The 18,164-nt window shown below is 42.0% G+C and overlaps 1 protein-coding gene across 8 annotated transcripts in view; it reads left to right on the forward strand.

Moving 5' to 3' along the window:
- The first annotated feature begins 1,263 nt into the window (after positions 1 to 1,263).
- The window catches only part of Marf1 (meiosis regulator and mRNA stability factor 1), a 38,803-nt gene continuing 21,902 nt past the window's right edge, over positions 1,264 to 18,164 (forward strand). For 2 of the 8 annotated variants that reach the window (XR_002483765.3, XM_021725420.2), the window contains exons 1-12: positions 1,264 to 1,411; positions 4,881 to 5,082; positions 7,522 to 8,211; positions 8,918 to 9,092; positions 10,019 to 10,245; positions 11,026 to 11,143; positions 12,047 to 12,219; positions 14,774 to 15,202; positions 15,392 to 15,549; positions 15,637 to 15,795; positions 16,913 to 17,105; positions 17,896 to 18,074. Coding sequence is in view for 7 of the 8 variants with exons in the window: in XM_021725420.2 (XP_021581095.1) it covers positions 4,939 to 5,082; positions 7,522 to 8,211; positions 8,918 to 9,092; positions 10,019 to 10,245; positions 11,026 to 11,143; positions 12,047 to 12,219; positions 14,774 to 15,202; positions 15,392 to 15,549; positions 15,637 to 15,795; positions 16,913 to 17,105; positions 17,896 to 18,074 (2,645 nt within the window). In the remaining variant the exon portion in view is untranslated. Of the gene's footprint in view, positions 1,412 to 1,532; positions 1,809 to 4,880; positions 5,083 to 7,521; positions 8,212 to 8,917; positions 9,093 to 10,018; positions 10,246 to 11,025; positions 11,144 to 12,046; positions 12,220 to 14,773; positions 15,203 to 15,391; positions 15,550 to 15,636; positions 15,796 to 16,912; positions 17,106 to 17,895; positions 18,075 to 18,164 lie in introns of those variants that run through there. The other 6 variants (XM_013357905.3, XM_013357907.3, XM_013357906.3 and 3 more) reach the window with 6 other exon arrangements.

Below are 18,164 nucleotides of genomic sequence, written 5' to 3' on the forward strand. Positions count from 1 at the left end.
GTGTGCCTTCTGGAAAATTAAATACAGGCACAAAGGGTTCTTCAGGGACATGTTGGATCTTGCCCTTCACAATACATGTCTAGAGCGACGTATTAATCACCACTAAATACGAATTGCCCAATGAAACCACTTCATCCTGAAGACTTCAGTTAAAAAAAAAAAAAAGAAAAAGAAAAAGTTCTCATTTAGTAATTTCTACTTACTGATTCTTTTGTAAAGTTAATTTGTTTCTCGGCAAACTTAAAAGTAGAATGTTTTGAGTAATATTCTGCTAGCACATTCTCAACCGTGCCTAGACTCAGATAATACGTGCTTTGTTTTTCTCCTAATTTGCAACAGGAAATACCGAGCAGCTGGCAGTTTTAGAAATCACCATGTTGGCCTGATGAGTCTTAAAAAAAAAAAAAAATCACATCAAGTGAAAAATCGTGAGGTGCCACTGAAAAAACACACCCACAGCATGTTTATCCAGCTGAAACAAAAAAGTGCTGTTAGTTTCACAAAGCTTTTGTAACTGCAGGGTCTCCTTTTTTGTCCACTGTCAATGGAAACGTTGTATTCATTTGTAACGAGCTCTGGATCAGGGCTTTTAAAAACACGATTTTTTAACTGAGGTCGCCACGGCCCTCTTGTAATCGTTGGTGACAGCATCCAGCGTTAAGTCTTTGCACGCGCGTTATTGGTGCCAGCTGGGTCGAAACTGCGAGCAAGCAACCGAGGACTTCGCAGGGAGCCCGGGCGGCAGGTTTTCTCCTCCTCTCGCCACTAGGCTGCACTAGTCGTAATTAAGGACGCTGTGAAACATGCGCCATTTAATTTTTAAAAATAAGTAGGACTGTCACGTGACCGGGCGGGCGGGCGGGACGCAAAGCCGAAGCGACCCAGTCTTTCAAGGAAATCCCGTGCACCTCGCTTGGCCCCCCCAAAGACCTTGATTCTATTAAATCCCGTTCGGCAGGTTTTTCCTCGGTTCTGCCCCACAAGCTCCCCCAGTTCTCCGCTTTGAGGTCCCAACCGCCTCCACCACCTCAGGGCAGGGGGGAGGCCTTCTTAAACTGGGGGTTTCTGCGGAGAAATGCCGGGCAGCCCCCCGGGAAGGTCCCTATTTAGGGGTTTATCGGGAGGGGACTGAGCCTGACGAGGCTGCAGGGCCGCGAGGCCCCGCCCCCCCCGGGGGTTCCCAGCGTGCCCCGCGCGGCGAGGACGCGGCGGCGGGGGCGGGGCGGGGCGGGCGGCAGAGAAGGGCGTCGGTTTTGCGACAGGGGCGGTGCGGTGCGGAAGCGGAAGTGGAGGGTGCGCTTGGCGGCGGCGGCGGGAGCTGCGGAGTCGGGAATCAAAACAAAGGGCCTGGGGGGGGCGGGGGGAAGGCGGCGGGGCCGGAATGTGAGCGGAGGTGGAGCCGGCGGCCGAGGTGAGTTTGCTGTCAGCGCTGGGACTGGACCCTGACAGGCCCACTGCTCTGGGGCCGCCGGAGCTGGACGAGGGGCAGTGCCCCCCCTTCCCCCACCTATTGCTGGTGGGGTGAGAGGAGAGGTGGCTAGTCCGAAGGGAAGGAGTGGGACCCGCGGCACGGGCTGCTTCCAAACAGTCGGCTGGTCTCCCCTTCAAGTTCCTTCACTACTGTCACTGTTATGCAGACGTTCCCCTTTGGGGGTATTTGGCTCCCCGTCCGCACCTGTCTCCCTGCTCCCTATTGGGCCCTCCAGGTGAGAGGAGCAACCTTCCCAGAAGGATATGCAAAGTTGGAAAGTGAATGGAAAACGTTAGGAATGGGTGTTTTGCAAGCCTCCCGAGCATTTTGCATTCAGGTGGGTCTTTCAACAACTCGTAGGGTGGTCGCCTTGGGGTTTCAACCACTCCCCTCTATAATTGTATGCGACCTCCCGATACCCTTTTTAGAGTTTCCCAAGCACCTTTTCTGATTTTACCAAGAGATTTTCAGCTACGTTTTTATGTTTTGCACTTCCCAGCATCTCTGAGCGATGGTCTTCTGCTTTGCATGCAGAGAAATTGAAAATTAAACGTTCTTATTTGACGTTTATTGAGCTCATCATTTGTTCAACAGTTATTTCTTGCTATATGCCAGGCACTGTGCTAGATGCCAGAGATAATAATGAATAAGAAAACATCCCTGGAATGTTGTCCTAGAGTTTACATTCTAATGGGACTAAAAGAGAATAAAATAGCAGGTAAAAAATAAGAATAAAGTAGCAAGGAGAGATGTGAAAAAGAAAAAAAAATGGTGATGGAGTGGTGTGGGAGTCCAGGACAAGATAGGGTGATAAGGGAAGGCCATTTGCTAAGTGTTCCAAATGGATTAGCAACTCATGTAATCAGTCCTCTGAGCAGGGTACTTTTTTTCCCTTTGTTTTCACCTCCCCCCCTCTTTTGTATGAAAAGTAAGAGAAGAAACTGTGAGGGTTAGAGAAGTTGTGAGTTGCTCAAAGCTGGTCAGCTAGGAAGAGGTGGAATTGGGGACAAATATACAGCGTGACATCACATCCTGTACTCTCAGGCCACTATCTAAATTGTTCAAAGGCCATGAGAGAGAGAGAGAGACTGAAGGGAGATTCCAACTCAAACAGCCCCTTCTTTGGCTACCTAAGTTGCTTAGTAGCATTCCTAGAAATATTGGAAAAATTTCAGGGTGCAGGCTGTCAGCAAGTTTTTGGTTTTTTTTATTTGCTTGTATTAAGCAGTATTAGAGGCAGCTTGGTGTGGTGGTAAGAGTTGGGCAAATCTAATTTTGCCCCTTTCTGCAGTAATTGTGTGATCTCTGACTAGCTACAGAATCTTAAATTTCTGTTTCTCCCTTTATGAAATAAGACCAACCATTCCCTTTCTGCCTCACAGAATTACTGAGGGGGGAAAGAGTTTACGTAAGTGGATCCATTCCTTATTTTTCATCATTATATTTCTTGTGCTTTAATAAAATATAAGCAAATATTTGCTGAATGAGGAAATAAGGTTAAGTAAAAATGCTTTATAAATTCTAGTTCATTTTGAGGTTTTTGCTTTAAAGAGTTTTGAGAGAGCATATTAAAATTGTTTATACCGGGAACATCACAAATTGTTAGGGCACGTAAGACCTGTATGTAGTGGTAAAAACAAGTATCATTATTTGGTATTAGTATTGGCATTTCCATCTCTCTCTCTCTCTCTCTCTCTCGCTCTGATTAACCACTTCCAACACTAGTGGGTAAATTTTGTGATTTCTTAATTCCTTCATTCAACAAATATTTACTTTGTATCTACTGTGTAACAGGCCTGTTTGTGCTTAGTACAAGATACAATGATGAAAATGGGTATTGAGTGATTTACTTAAATCATTTTATCTGCAATGCTTTGGGGTAGACCAGGGAAAAAATTAGCCACATTTTACAGAGGAGGAAACAATGTGTGTATGTATGTGTGTGTGTGTGTGTGTGTGTCTGTCTGTCTGTCTGTCTGTCTGTCTTGCATGTGCCCTGGGAATTAGACTCAAGGCCTTGTTAAGCATGTACTCTAACACCACACCCAAGCCCAGAAAGAGAAACTTAATGAAAATTTGAAGCTTTGCTAAATAGGCCAAATAATTAATATTTTAGGCTTTGTGACCCGTCCCTGTCACAACAACTCAACTCCGCAATTGTACAAGAGCAGCAGACAGACAGCATTTAAATGAATGAGTATGGCTGTGTCTCAATAAGTTAACTTAATGGCCACTGAAATTTGAATCTCATTTAATTTTTTTTCAGGAATTAAAAAAATGTAAATACATTCTTAGTTCACAGGCCATTTGAATTACAGGCAGTGGGCTGGCTTGGGCACACAGTCCAGACTTCTGCTTTATGTGGTCAGTTCTCATGTACCTTAGACACAGTATTTATATAATTTCTCAGCTCCTCCTAGAATGTAGATGTTAACATCTCTTGGAAAGAACATCTTATTAGAGACAGAACTAAGAAGTTGTTTACTGTATGCTTAAATAGAATTTCTGATAATGAAATTAATCCCCTGAAAATGGCCAGTATAGGTAAGAAAGGTGGTTGTTGGGACATTGTGGTAAGTACTTAGAAATGAAGTTTAGTCTTCCTCACCATTGGCCAGCTTCCTCCATGAATGGTGGGTGTGGATTGATTTGATCTGTCTTTATTGTACTGTTTAAGACTTGTAAAAGTGTTGTTACAGTGGAGCAAATACAGCACACCTGTGACTTGTGGTTGCTTTAATTGTTAGATTTTTTTTGTGTGTGTGATGTGTCATATTGGACTTTCATCATAAGTAAACTGAGAAATTGGTTGGATTTATTCTGTGCAGAATAGAATTCAAAGTTCACAGTGCTCATATCAGAGACATAGTGGTAGAGGCTGATATGGTGTTATTTCTTTTAATACAATTAGATTCTCTGTTCCGTCATCTTCTTTACTCTTCTAGGCAGAATCTTGTGAGGGGAGAGAGAAAAAGAGAGAGTTAAAAATAACTTTTAAAAAGTCCGCTTAGGGCAGAGAAAGTTGATTCTAGCCAGGTGAAGAGAAGTCTCATTCAGGAACATGAAAATGTCTAAGATTAGGCTAGTTTTTCAAGCATGTCAGTGTTTAAAGAAAAAATAGGACTCAATCAAAACTCATTCCTATTTGAAGAGCTATCAAACACAAGGAATAGCAGTTTATAGATTTTATAAAAATCAGATTGATGCTTTTAGATTTTAAGCATAAGCAGTCAATCAAGTTTAACACATTTTAGTAGCTTGTAAGGTGCTATAATATGCATTCTTTTGTTCTTTCAGATTTGAATCGAATCATTGACAGCCATTGCGTGGTACATGTTGCAGTTATATTTAATATAAAATTTATCCTTATATGAAGAAATAACAAGGAAATGTCACTTGCTCTTAACAGGGTGGAAGAATGAAAGAAAAGAAAGATGAAAGAATGTTGAACCACTTTGCATGGCTGTATGATGGAAGGAAACGGAACTGAGAACCCCTGCAGTAGAACACTTGGATGGCTTCAACAAGATAATGATGCTAAGCCATGGCTTTGGAAATTCTCTAATTGCTTTTCTCGTCCTGAGCAGACGTTGCCACTTAGTCCCCAAACGGTAACTATGTGCAAGGACTTAGCAAACTCCTTGTGTGACTAGAGGAGAGGTCCATTTGGTCTGGCACAGTCTCTTTCCCTGGAGTCTGTGCCAGGTGTTTCTGTATTGCCCACTGTAGAATGTTGTTATTCCTGATGCAATGAGGGTGTAGTTTTGTTTTTTTGTTTTTTTCTTCATTCCTGTATTCCACTCTGAGTGATAGTAGAAACTTCAAATGTTAAAGTTAAAATTTTGGGAAGATTTGTTTCTTAATATAGTCTTAAATTCCAAAGATTGTGTAGTAAAATCAGAGGAAAGTGCAAAATAAATTGTATTACACTGGAACCTTCTGAGGGTTTTGAGTCTCATGACTCAGGAAACATTGACAAGACCGTATTGGCATTCTTTTTTATTCAGGATTTCTCCTGAATGTGTCTTATGAATTCTCTGTGGTGGTGGTAGTGCTCAGCATGAAACCCAGGGACTCACAGGTGTGGAGCACATAGCTTACACTGAGCTGCGAACCCAGCCCTGTGCTTGCTTTATTTTTTCATAGTGATTTTGACATTTTCTGATTTCATGCACTCCTGTTACCACTTATTTTCCTTTTTTCTATTGTACTTGGGATTCAAATGAGACTTAAAAAAAATCAATTTGGTTTTCTGTATTCTCTAGGTTTTCATTGTATGTATTTGTTGTTGTTAATGATGCTTTTTACTATATAGTTGTCTTTGTTGCAAGGCACCAAGTAATTTGGGTCATTTCCAGAGTGCATCGGTTTAAGGACAGTTGACAAGGAGTGTTGGCATCTCAACAGGGATTCCTGGGTTGTGATCTGGATCTGGTCCTTGTAGAGGTCACCCAGTTCAGAATTGCATTCTCAGCATTACCTCAAACCCTGGGTTTTGTTGGTTCCAGGGATGCTTCACCACTGAGCCACATCTCAGCTCCTTTTTATATTTTATTTAGAGACAGAGTCTTGCTAAATTGTTTAGGGCCTCACTAAGTTGCTGAAGCTGGCTTTGAACTTGTGACCCTCCTGCCTCAATCTCCTGAGCCACTGATAGGCTCAAAAGTTGTTTTTGACAGTGGCATGCAGAATGGAGTAGGTTTTAGGCAACCAGCTCATCATCATATTGCACATAAGAGCCTGATATATAAGAATTGAAATGTTAGTGTATTCATAATTTCTAGTCTGAACGATAATTATCAAGACACACTGCTTGTTGCCTGGTCAGCCCATTGCTATTATCCCCCTTTAAGGAAAAGTCTAACTGAAAATTCAGATTCCTTCCGAATGAGTGTAGAATGATAGTCAAAGGGCCTTTCCATGCTCTGATGGATCAGCATGTTTCAGTCACTACATGAGGGCCTCCTCTTTGGGTTAGGGGTTCTGCATTCACTCCATAAAGTTGATTAATTAGTTAGATCCCCTTTCAGGGACCCAGTATTGTGCTAAGTACTTTATATGCTCAATCCCATTTCATCCTTCAGTAACTGTGGAAGGTGCTTTTTATGATTCCCAGTTTATAGATGGGGAAACCAAAGTTTAGAGAGGTTAAGTAACAAACCCAAAGTCACGCAGCTTTGGAACATCACATTCAGCTCCAGGACTATTGACAGGAATGCCCTGCTTGTAACTTTTGTCATATACTGTCCTCCCCTGTATTGAAGTTAGATGGGAGACTGTCTCTTTTTCCCAGATGGTTTTCTAAGTACTAGTTCTTTTGCCGGTTTGATATAATGGTTGTCATTCTGGCTTTAGGTCATGACACCCTATCATTTCTTAAGTGTCCTTGACAACAGAGCTGGACCCTTGGGAATCTTACTCTTCTTTTTTAGGGGACCCTACCAAAACCCTTGATGCACTAAATGCAGGAACTATTTGGTGAACCACTTTGTTCGCAAGCTATCTTTATTGAATACAGTTTGTGACATTATTGTTTTCATACCACCTGTCATCTTTTGAAAGTCCTGTGAGGCAGAGGAAGTTATAAAAGGGAAGTCACTGAGGCATAGATGGTTAACTTGCTTTGCCGACCATCCCCTCTTTGTTTTGGTACTGGGGATTGAACAACCCGGGAGTGCTTAACCACTGAGCTATACCCCCAGCCCTTTTTGATTTTTTTGCTAAGGTGCTTAGGACCTCACTAAGTTGCTGAGCCTGGCTTTGAACTTGTGATCCTTCCTCTTGCCTCAGCCTCCTGAGTCAGTGGGATTACAGGCTCGTGCCGCCACACCAGCAACAGTCTTTATATTAGTTGTGTTTTTTTTGTCCACATCCTGGAGATTTTTCCAAAGAACACCCCTGGTCTTAGCCGCTATTCCATTTTGTTGGGATATGACTGAGAGATGGAAACAGAATTAAACACTATTTCTGTTTTTTAATGGAGTAGTATATGAGTTGACAAAAGTCACTGACCTCATAAAATTGACTTCTGTTCAATTTTCTTTTCTCAGAAAGAGTACATGGAGAACAAGAAAGTTGCTGTGGAATTAAAGGATGTACCATCTCCCCTTCATGCTGGCTCTAAGCTCTTTCCAGCAGTCCCACTTCCTGATATTCATTCTCTTCAGCAACCTAAAATACAGCTTTCAACTGTCCCCAAAGTAAGCTGCTGTGCTCATTGCCCCAATGACTCCTCCACTTCGCCAATGCATTTTGGTGGTAGTGGTGGCAGCAGTGGTGGAGGTACTGGTAGCTTGATTCACACGGGCACACTCTTAGACTCACAGAGCACCAGGACGGTCACATGTCAGGTAGGGTCAGGGTTTGCTTTCCAGTCTGCGTCTTCACTTCAGAATGCCTCAGCTAGGAGCAACTTGGCAGGCATTGCGAGTGACTTTCCCAGCACGTGTCTAGAGAGTAATCTGTCCTCCTGCAAACACCTCCCCTGTTGTGGAAAGCTCCATTTCCAGTCATGTCACAGTAGTATGCACAAGCTGCATCAGTTTCCGACTCTCCAGGGCTGCACTTCTGCTGGCTATTTTCCCTGTTCTGATTTCACAAGTGGGGCTCCAGGGCGTTTGGAAGAGCACATTTCACAGTCGGAGCTAACGCCTCATTTGTGCACCAACTCTTTACACCTAAATGTGGTACCTCCGGTTTGTTTAAAGGGCTCACTTTACTGCGAAGACTGTCTAAACAAGGTTTGTATCTTTTTATTTTCTATATTGGGTGCAGCTGAGGTTTGAGGAATGACTTTTCTGTAGTGTATTATTGTGCACAGGGTGGATCTCCCCATGAGCATGACCTCTGCTGGTCCTGAAAGATGCAAGGGTAAAATGGGAGAGCCTTTAAAAAAGTCAGAGGTTTTTTTTTTTTTTTTTTTTTTTTTGTAGCTTATGCTTTTAGAGTCCCTAATTGAAATAAGTCTGTATCCAACTTAAGAACCTAGTTCTGCAAAAGCTCTGGGTTGTTGTATTTTTAATGGCTAGGGCACAGCTGATTTCTTGTAATTTTATGTGTAGTCGTGAGTTTCAGATAACATAAGTTACCCATATTGTCTTTGTAATAACATGGAGGACTCTGCCTCAGTCACAGAGTTCAAGGGAAAACTACATTGCCCTTAGTCAAGTGTGTGAGGTGAGGTCTCCACTGCAGCAGACATGTGCACCAGAAAGCAGAGGCATAGATGGTTAACCTGTGCTGTCTGCCCCGATCATTTCAAGTCACTTGTTGAAATGAGGCTACGAATTGATAGTTAATCATTCTGGGAAAGATTTGAAAATACATTTTATCAGAGTTTAGGTGGAAAGGTGAAACACTTAGAATGTGTTTTCAGATGTGTGTAACTCTAGGTACTGAAATGATGTATCTGAAACCTCCTCCTTTTTTAAAAAAATTTTAAAACAGCCGGCAAGAAATAGTATAATTGATGCTGCTAAAGTCTGGCCAAATATACCACCTCCAAATACTCAACCTGCACCTTTTGCTATCCCTCTGTGTAATGGCTGTGGAACCAAAGGAACAGGGAAGGAGACCACGTTGTTATTGACGACCAGTCTAGGCAAAGCTGCTTCGAAATTTGGTAAATGACAGTATGGTGTGAAATGTGCATTATTAAGTAGTTTTCAGTAGCTGGTACTAACGTTGCATCTGATCACCTTTAAAAGATCCCTTGTGGTTCTAAAACTGTGTTTGATTTTAAAGTCTATGCGAGTCTCCCCTTCCATCTCTTGGTAAAAATCTTCTTCTTATTACCATAAACCAGTAAAGTCATTTGTCCTTGATGTTGGGTGGAGGCTGTTTGAGATCAGAAATTATTTATAGAAAAATGGGAAGTCATTAGGAGATGTGGGGTCAGTGGGTTCATAATTGAGCCTACTGCTGTATATACCCTAAAAGTTGTAAAGTCAGTATTTATAACAATTTAGTAATGGCTGATATTAAACAGAATTTGAAAATCTAAGAGTTCTCAGTTAAAATAATTTCCCTCAAAAGTAGTTCATATGATATTTTTCAAAGACATTTTTAAGTGTTAAATGGGATGTTAAGCATTAACATTTGTTTGTAATTTAAATTCAGCAGTAGTGCCAGCTTCACCTTGGTCATCTCTTCAGTGTTGTTCCTCACTGAGTAGGTAGTGAGGCATGGGTGCCCATGGGAATCCAGGCCTGGAGCAGTAGTATCCAACCTGTTAGGTGGCTGGTGTTCAGAGAAGCGTCACTGGTCAGCGTGAGAATGGCTCATACTTCAAGATAGATTTACTGTGAGCTTAAAGTCACTTGACCTATAGATTTGTTCTCTCTTGGAAAACGGGAATGATCTTGGAGAAGTACTGTGGCACTTTGGTTGCTTTTTAGGTCAGTCAATCTAGTTGGCATTGTAAACTTAACATCCATCAGTAATTTAGCTTTTCTGCCACTAAGAATGTTAGGTAATGACCTATTAATGAATTTTAATTTGCCATTTTATTTCTCACAACATGTAATTAAAGTGTCAACATTTCTTAAGGGTCACCAGAAGTCACAGTACCCGGACAGGTGCTGGAAAACTTGCCCCCCATTGGAGTTTTTTGGGATATTGAAAACTGCTCAGTTCCTTCTGGCCGGTCAGCTACCACTGTTGTACAGAGAATCCGTGAAAGATTTTTTAAAGGTCACAGAGAAGCAGAGTTCATCTGTGTGTGTGACATCAGTAAAGAAAACAAAGAAGTTATTCAAGAGCTGAATAATTGCCAGGTAAAAAAAAAATTTTTTTTTAGTATTTTAATCTAGCAGCCAAGTATGGTAGTGCATGCCTGTAATCCTAGCAACTCAGCTAAGGTAGCAGAATCACTAGTCAACTTAATGAGACCCCGTCTCAAAATTAAAAATAAAAAAGGACTGGGAATGCACCACTACCACCAAACAAACATCTCATTATTCCTACTCAAGTTTTCAAATAAAATAAATTAGCAAGAGATTATTCCTAAAGTGCTAGAAATCACTTAATCATGTTTAATCTTTCAATAATGTTATTTATGGTTACATTTCAATGGTTTCTTTGGCCTTCCTTCCTTCCTTCCTTCCTTCCCTCCCTCCCTCCCTCCCTCCCTCCCTCCAGCCCTTTTTATTTTATTTTTGAGACAGGGTCTCGGTAAGTTGCTTAGGGCCTTGCTTAGTTGCTGAGGCTGGTCTTGAATTTGAGATCCTTCTTCCTCAGCTCTCTGAGTCACTGGGATTACAGGTCTATGCCACCGCACCTGGTTTTCTTGGTTTTTTGAAACTGCTATGGAACCAGACACATAAGATTTGTTACTTGAAAATTTACAGACAAAACTAAGGCCCTGAGTAGGAAAGCAACTTTTTTAAGACTGAGATTTAATCCAGATTGTCTGATCCTGAGCTATACCCCAGTTTTCCATTCCTGGCAATAATAGTTTCTTTCCTCAAGAATTATCTACTAAAATATGGGCAGATGTGTAGCAGGTTTTTTAACCTCACCTCATGCTCATCTGCCCTCATTATGGATCAATGCAGGTAACCGTTGCTCACATTAATGCTACTGCAAAGAATGCTGCAGATGATAAGCTCCGGCAGAGTCTCCGAAGGTTTGCAAATACTCACACTGCTCCGGCCACTGTGGTTCTTGTGTCAAGTAAGTGTAAAGATAACTGCGGACTTCGTTAAATTCACTGAGGGAGTTAGAGAACCAGATACACGGGAAAGTAAAGTGAGGCTGAAACATGCTAATGCTTATTGTTGTGAATCGTTTGGAAAAAAATTGAGCCTGAATTTTTTATTGTCTCCTTGGAACTTGAGTTTTTTTTTTCTCTCGGGGGTGGGGGGACCACTGGGGATTGAACCTGGGGCACTTAACCACTGAGCAACATCCCTGGTCCTTTTTAAATACTTTATTTTATTTAAAAATAGGGTCTCGCTAAGTTGCTTAGGGCCTTGCTAAGTTGCTGAGGCTGGCTTTGACCTTGTGATCCTCCTGCCTCAGTCTCCCAAGTGGCAGAACTTGACTTCTTTCTTTCTTTTTTTTAAAAATATTTTTTAGTTATACATGGACACAATATCTTTATTTTGTTTATTTATTTTTATGTGGTGCTGAGGATTGAACCCAGGGTCTCACATGTGTGAGGCAAGCACTCTACCACTGAGCCACAACGCTAGCACTGAGAACTTGAGTTCTTAATGGGACCAGTTTTATAAGTGTGACTTGGTCTGTTCAGGTATTTTTAACCCGGGCCCAGGATTATTAACTTAAAAAATCCACAATGAATGATTTCCAAATTTGAGTCTCCCCAACATATTGATGTTTGCTTCCTAGTAATGCTAAAAGAAACAGATGTCTTAGAACTGCATGTAGATATGTGGTAAAATTGTCCTACTGTGTTAATTTTCTGGTAGGAATTGTGCTTGTGTTCTTTAAAAGGGGAAACAATTTTGAATAGAAGCCAGCCAGTCCTTTCTTCTAAATGGGTGTCACTGGAGTTGTTTTTGTCACTCGTTTCTAACCTTTGAGGATGAGTTTGGTCTGTAACTTTTCTTTCAGCTGATGTCAACTTTGCATTGGAACTTAGTGACCTGAGACACAGGCACGGTTTCCACATAATTTTGGTTCATAAAAACCAGGCGTCAGAAGCACTGCTGCATCATGCCAACGAGCTAATCAGATTTGAAGAATTCATTTCTGACTTGCCCCCCAGGTTACCACTAAAAATGCCGGTAAGTAAGTTTGCTATTTTTATCGTTTTCCAAGATTGAATTATTGAGGCTGAAAGGCCACCTTTACCAAAGGGTGTTCATATCCAGGTAAGGGCTGTTCTTTGCATGAGACCAATCAGTTTTGAAATAAGGCTAGGAAATCTTCCACTTATTCTTTACAAAGAATGGATATGTATGAATCTTCCTTTTATTTTTTCAACTGTCATAGGGAATTATTTGTAGATTTACCTTACCAATAGTCATTTGCACCGTCTCCAAAGCTAGCAGTGTTTTATATCAAATGGTTGGAAATAATGGAGTATTATGGTAGAGAATATGGTGAGAGCTCACCCATACTTGTGTGTTTGGCATCCCATAAACATGGTTATTATACATTTTGTAGGCCTGTGTTTCCTAGGCTCCAGCAGGCTTTCGAGCCTGTGCTTTCTGTACTGTGTGCCTGTGGTGCCTGGGCAGTAGGGGTGGCGGTAGCTGCTGCACCTGTGATCCAGCTAAGGTGCCTGCTGGGAGAGTGGGCGCATGTTTCTGGGAGGAGCAGCACCTCTGCAGACTTGATAGGGACAGGACTGGGTACTGCAGAGCTGAGCTGTGTTTAAGTGTCTGGAGAATGTCTGTGTAACTTTTAGAGAAATAGTAAGAATGATGGAGAAGAGCTGTATGTAGGTGACCCAGGCAAACGGGCAATCCCATACGTAAATGTACTCGAAATGCAGCTTCCACACAATTCAATGACTGTGCCTTAGAAAAGATCTCACCCAACATCCTCACTTCAGGGAAGAAGATTAAGCACTTAGAAAATATGATCTAGTCATTTAAATAAACTTAAAAATAATAGTTTCACATTTATAGTGTTCTAATGACTTTTTTTTTAACATAAAAATGTTATATTAGATGCCTTCCAATGTCAATATATGTTGATTTAAATCACGCATTCCAAAAACCAGCATAATGTCTTTTAGCAACATACTTTAAGCATTCTACCTCTTTCTGGACATTTTGTTTATACCCAGTTTTTCACCATCTCCAGCAAGTTCATTCATGTCATCTTTGAGTTCCTGGGCTATAGTTTTATAGGGTAAATTGTAAGGTGTGACTATTGTGAGTCAGAATTTCACTGTCAGGATCCACAGTGCCCTCCAGGAAGGTGACTGAAATACATTCTTACCAAGAAGTGGTACAAAAATATCTTTACCAGTCTTATAGGTGAAAGAAATCATCTGCCTATAGATGGCCTTTTTTATAATCAACAGCAAGGTACAATTTATTTTTCCTTTTATTTTTGTTTTCCTTTTATTATTGTTGTTGGTTCTTGTTATCTTTCCTGTAGATTGTTCACATATGCCCATTTTTAATGATTTCTTTTATGGCTTTTGGATTTAATCTCCATAATTAAGTTTCTTCTTGCATTTTTGTGGTTTTGTTTGATTCTTTTTTTTATGCTTGGGATTGAATCCATGGCCTTGTGCATGAGAGGCAAGCGCTCAATCAACTGAGCTAGAGCCCCAGCCCAGGTTTTGTTTCTTAATATATACATTGCAGTTCTCGAAGGGTCATGGTCACACAGTGTCTGGTAAAACTTCCAGGCTAGTCACTGGCTACCTGCTATTGTGACTTGACAGGCTCTAACTTTGTACTATATCATTCAACAGTTCTGTTTAACAAATAAAACAACTTTTAAAAAGGGTTTTATTGCACTATTATTTACATAGCACAAAATTCAATATATACAGTTCAATGATTTTTTTAAAAATAAATTCCTGAGCTATACAGCCAGTTTTAGAATATTTCCATTATTTCAGTAAGATCCCTCATGCCATTCCCCATTCCCACCTGAGGCTAATTTTTTTTTTTCTGGACATTTTCTTTTTTGTTCTCCCTTTATTTTTTTATTTTAAAAACTAATATATATATGACTGCAGAATATATAACAATTCATATTGCACATACAGAGCACAATTTTTCAAACCTCTAGTTGTACACTTCTGAACATTTTTATAGAAATGAAATCATGCAGTAACCTTCTACCCAGCATCTTTTTTTTTTTTTTTTAAATATTTATTTATTTATTTTTTAGTTTTCGGCAGACACAACATCTTTGTTTGTATGTGGTGCTGAGGATCGAACCTGGGCCGCACGCATGCCAGGCGAGCGCGCTACCGCTTGAGCCACATCCCCAGCCCCCAGCATCTTTTTTTTTAATACTTATTTTTTAGTTGTAGTTGGACACAATACCTTCATTTTATTTGTTTATTTTTATGTGGTGCTGAGGATTAAACCCAGGGCCTCGCACATGCTAGATGAGCGCTCTTCCACTGAGCCGCAATCCCAGCCCTGTACCCAGCATCTTTTTAAAACAATATTCGGCCACCTCGGCACTGCGCAGGGTTATCCTCTCCCACCGGAATCACTCTGCGCAGGGTTATCCTCTCCATCTGAATCACTCCGCCTCCCCTCCTCGGTTGTTAGCTGAAGTTTGGAAGTTGCACATTCTTTTTTTGAAACAGAACTCGGGCCCTGGAGCTGAGCTGAGGTGACACTGTTTCCTCTGTATTAGCAGTGCCACACTCTGCTCTATGTTTATAACCTGCCCGCAAACAAAGACGGCAAGAGCGTCAGCAACAGGCTCAGACGCCTGTCCGACAACTGCGGTGGGAAAGTGCTGAGCATCACGGGCTGCAGTGCGATTCTGCGCTTCATAAACCAAGACAGTGCGGAGCGGGCTCAGAAGCGGATGGAAAATGAAGACGTCTTTGGTAATAGGATCATTGTGTCATTTACTCCAAAACATAGAGAACTCTGTGAAGCAAAGAGTTCAAATGCAATTGCTGATAAAGTGAAGTCTCCCAAAAAACTTAAGAATCCAAAATTGTGCCTCATCAAAGATGCAAGTGAACAATCTTCCAGTGCCAAAGCCACGCCTGGAAAAGGCTCGCAGGCAAATTCTGGATCTGCAACAAGAAGTACAAACGTTAAAAGTTTACAGGTAACTTGGATCTCTCTTGCTTTCTTAAGCTTATGGTAGTTTGGCTTCTTTATTTTCATGCTTTATGTGCGTGCTGGCTCTTGGTGTGTCCTCTTATTTTAGTTTGATAAAACTCAAAGTCAGTCATTTTCTGTGCAAGATCTAACACATCTTGGGGACTTAAAACCCACTGTCCTTGTGTCTCTGAAGGAGCTGTGCCGCATGGAGTCAAAGACCGGCAACAGAAGCTGTGAGCCGCAGCCTGGTCACGTGAGACTGGCAGCGACCCCGCACTGTAATCCCAGCGCCGTGGTGCCCACGCCCAAAAACTCCGGGATGGCCGAATTGCTCTACAAAGGCAATCAGAAGTGTGTGGAATTACTCTTTCTCAGAGTTGCGTCTTTAATGTGAAGGGAGACATGTGACCTTTCCTTTCAATTTTTCCCTTTTATTAGAAAAGAGAACCTCAATGCTCGAAGTGTCACCAGTTCTCCCGTAGAGAAAAAAGACAAAGAGGAGACTGTCTTCCGAGTGAGCTACCCGTCCGCTTTTAGTGAGTTGATGGCGTCAAGGCGAGTTAGTCCTCTGCTCACGTCTCCGCCCTGGACTCCTAGGTGAGTCCAACTTCCTGACCAACACAGGTGGTCACGTGCAGGAGCAAGGATCAGGCACTAGTGCGTGTGTTGAAGAAGTGCCGGAAGCAAAAAAGATAAGTCTTCCAGCACCCCCTGCCAGCCCTATTTCTTTAGGTCGTGGCTAACATTCTGGGGCAGTACTTCGCCTTTCCCTCTCCCGGTGGAAATCTTGGTGAGCAGAGATCGGAGAGCAGCCTGCCTGGAGACCCCGGCTAGGGAGGGGAGGCAGCCAAGATGTGTTGAGGAGAGAGCTCAATCCAGGCATATGTTGGGTCTTCTTATTTTTATTTTTTTGGTGCTAGAGATTGAACCCAGGGCACTTTACCACTGAGCCACTTTCCCCAGTCCTTTTTACTTGTGTCTTGGGACAGGGTCTCACTAAATTGCTAAGGCTGGCTTGAATTTGCAATCCTCCTGCCTCAACCTCCCTAGTTGCTGGGATTACAGGCTTATTAATGTGTCGATTTATAGAAAGCTGCTTGAAAAGTAAGAGTCTCTGTAGACCACTGTTATTGTCTACCATCTCTCTTATCTAAGTTTACAAACCCTTACCAAGTAGTTCTTGAGACTTGAGACACAGGGAACCATGAAGTGTGTCGTATTCTCCTGGGCTCCTTCTGACACTACATTTGCTCTCCTGAGGTGGTGAAGAATCACTGTAGAAAATGACTGTGAACCTATAAAATTACACATAAAAATTCACATGAACGTTTTCCAAAGTGCAGAAGTACTGCAACATCTGAGTCAGAGTATTTAGATTTTTCACAGCCACAGAGGAGGTTAAAGACTGAAGTTGGTAACACAGGTTAGTTTCCTAAGGGTAAATGCCCAAAGTAGGACTTTAGTTCATCAAGGTTACCTGTAATTTCTGCCTTTAGCTTTAAATAACACATGAAAGAATATTTGAAATTGAATAATTTATTGGTTATTTAAAAGGGTTCAACAGATAGTACCTCAGACAATAGTTCTAAATCCATGTATGTTAGGATAAAAGCACAAATGGGAAAGTTCTTTTCTATGTGTAGCTTCTTACAAAGCCTGAATTTTAAAACCCAAATACATTTTTTTTTAAACTAACCTCACTGTGTGTTTCCAGCAGGAGTATGTCTCCAAACTTCTTAAACAGAGCATCCCCACTTGCTTTCAGCGTTGCTGACCCCAGCAGTGGAGCCGACCGCCCAGACCCCTTTGCAAATGGTGCTGACATCCAGGTCAGCAACGTGGACTACAGGTTGTCCCGGAAGGAGCTGCAGCAGCTCCTCCAAGAGGCCTTTTCTAGGCACGGCAAGGTAACCTGCTCCCTCTTGCTCTTTTACCCTTTGGTAAGTCCAGAGAACTTAATTTGGCACACATAACCACAGGCAGGATGTGAATGTGACTGGATGGATTTGAACTTCTTCCTTTCTCTGAAGTCTGCTCGGGTTGTGCTATATGCCCAGGTTCTAGGTCACGGCCCCAGAGAGCAGGAGTTCTGGCCGTGAGAAGCACTTGTCATAGACAGGTTCTCAATGGCACTCTAGAAGACAAAACATTGATGGATCTTAGCTCTGCCTACAAAAAAACAGAAAGCATTCTTAAGTAATGTTGGTTATTTTTCTTTATTTCTTTTTTTTTAACATTTATTTATTTTTTCTTACTTCTCGGCGGACACAACATCTTTGTTTGTATGTGGTGCTGAGGATCGAACCCGGGCCGCACGCACGCTAGGCGAGCGCGCTACCGCTTGAGCCACATCCCCAGCCCCTTTCTTTATTTCTTATTGTCCCTGACTCAGCTTTTAAATGCAGTTTGCTAAAAATCCACCTTTTCTAGTCTGGGGTTTTTCAGAGTACAGACTACCTGGAAGACCCCTTCTGTGCACTGGCCTCTGAGTCTGCCTCAGACAGTTGTGTGTGCCAGAGCACATGGGCAGACCAGCCTGGTGTGCACCTCTGAAGTCACCCCATCCTGCCTGTCTTCTGGCTAGCAGAAGTGCAATGTTCACACGGGTTTCCTCATGTCTGCCCTGAAGTCCACAGATGTGTTTCTAAATGGCAGGACCTGGGTAGACATGGTTCCATTTTCCTTTTCTCCTGGTAGGTGAAGAGTGTCGAGCTCAGCCCCCACACGGATTACCAGCTCAAGGCTGTTGTGCAGATGGAAAACCTGCAAGATGCCATTAGTGCAGTGAATAGCCTCCACAGGTGTAAAATTGGCAGCAAGAAGATCCTGGTCTCACTTGCCACAGGAGCTGCTAATAAATCACTCTCTTTACTGAGGTAAGAAACAAGGCAAACAACTGACCATTTATTTCAGGAAGTAACATTTGACCCAGAAACTGTTTTGGAAATCATAAAAATAGATCTTAT

This window comes from Ictidomys tridecemlineatus, chromosome 10 (genome assembly GCF_052094955.1).
Source record: "Ictidomys tridecemlineatus isolate mIctTri1 chromosome 10, mIctTri1.hap1, whole genome shotgun sequence".
In the NCBI taxonomy this organism is placed as follows: Eukaryota; Metazoa; Chordata; class Mammalia; order Rodentia; family Sciuridae; genus Ictidomys; species Ictidomys tridecemlineatus.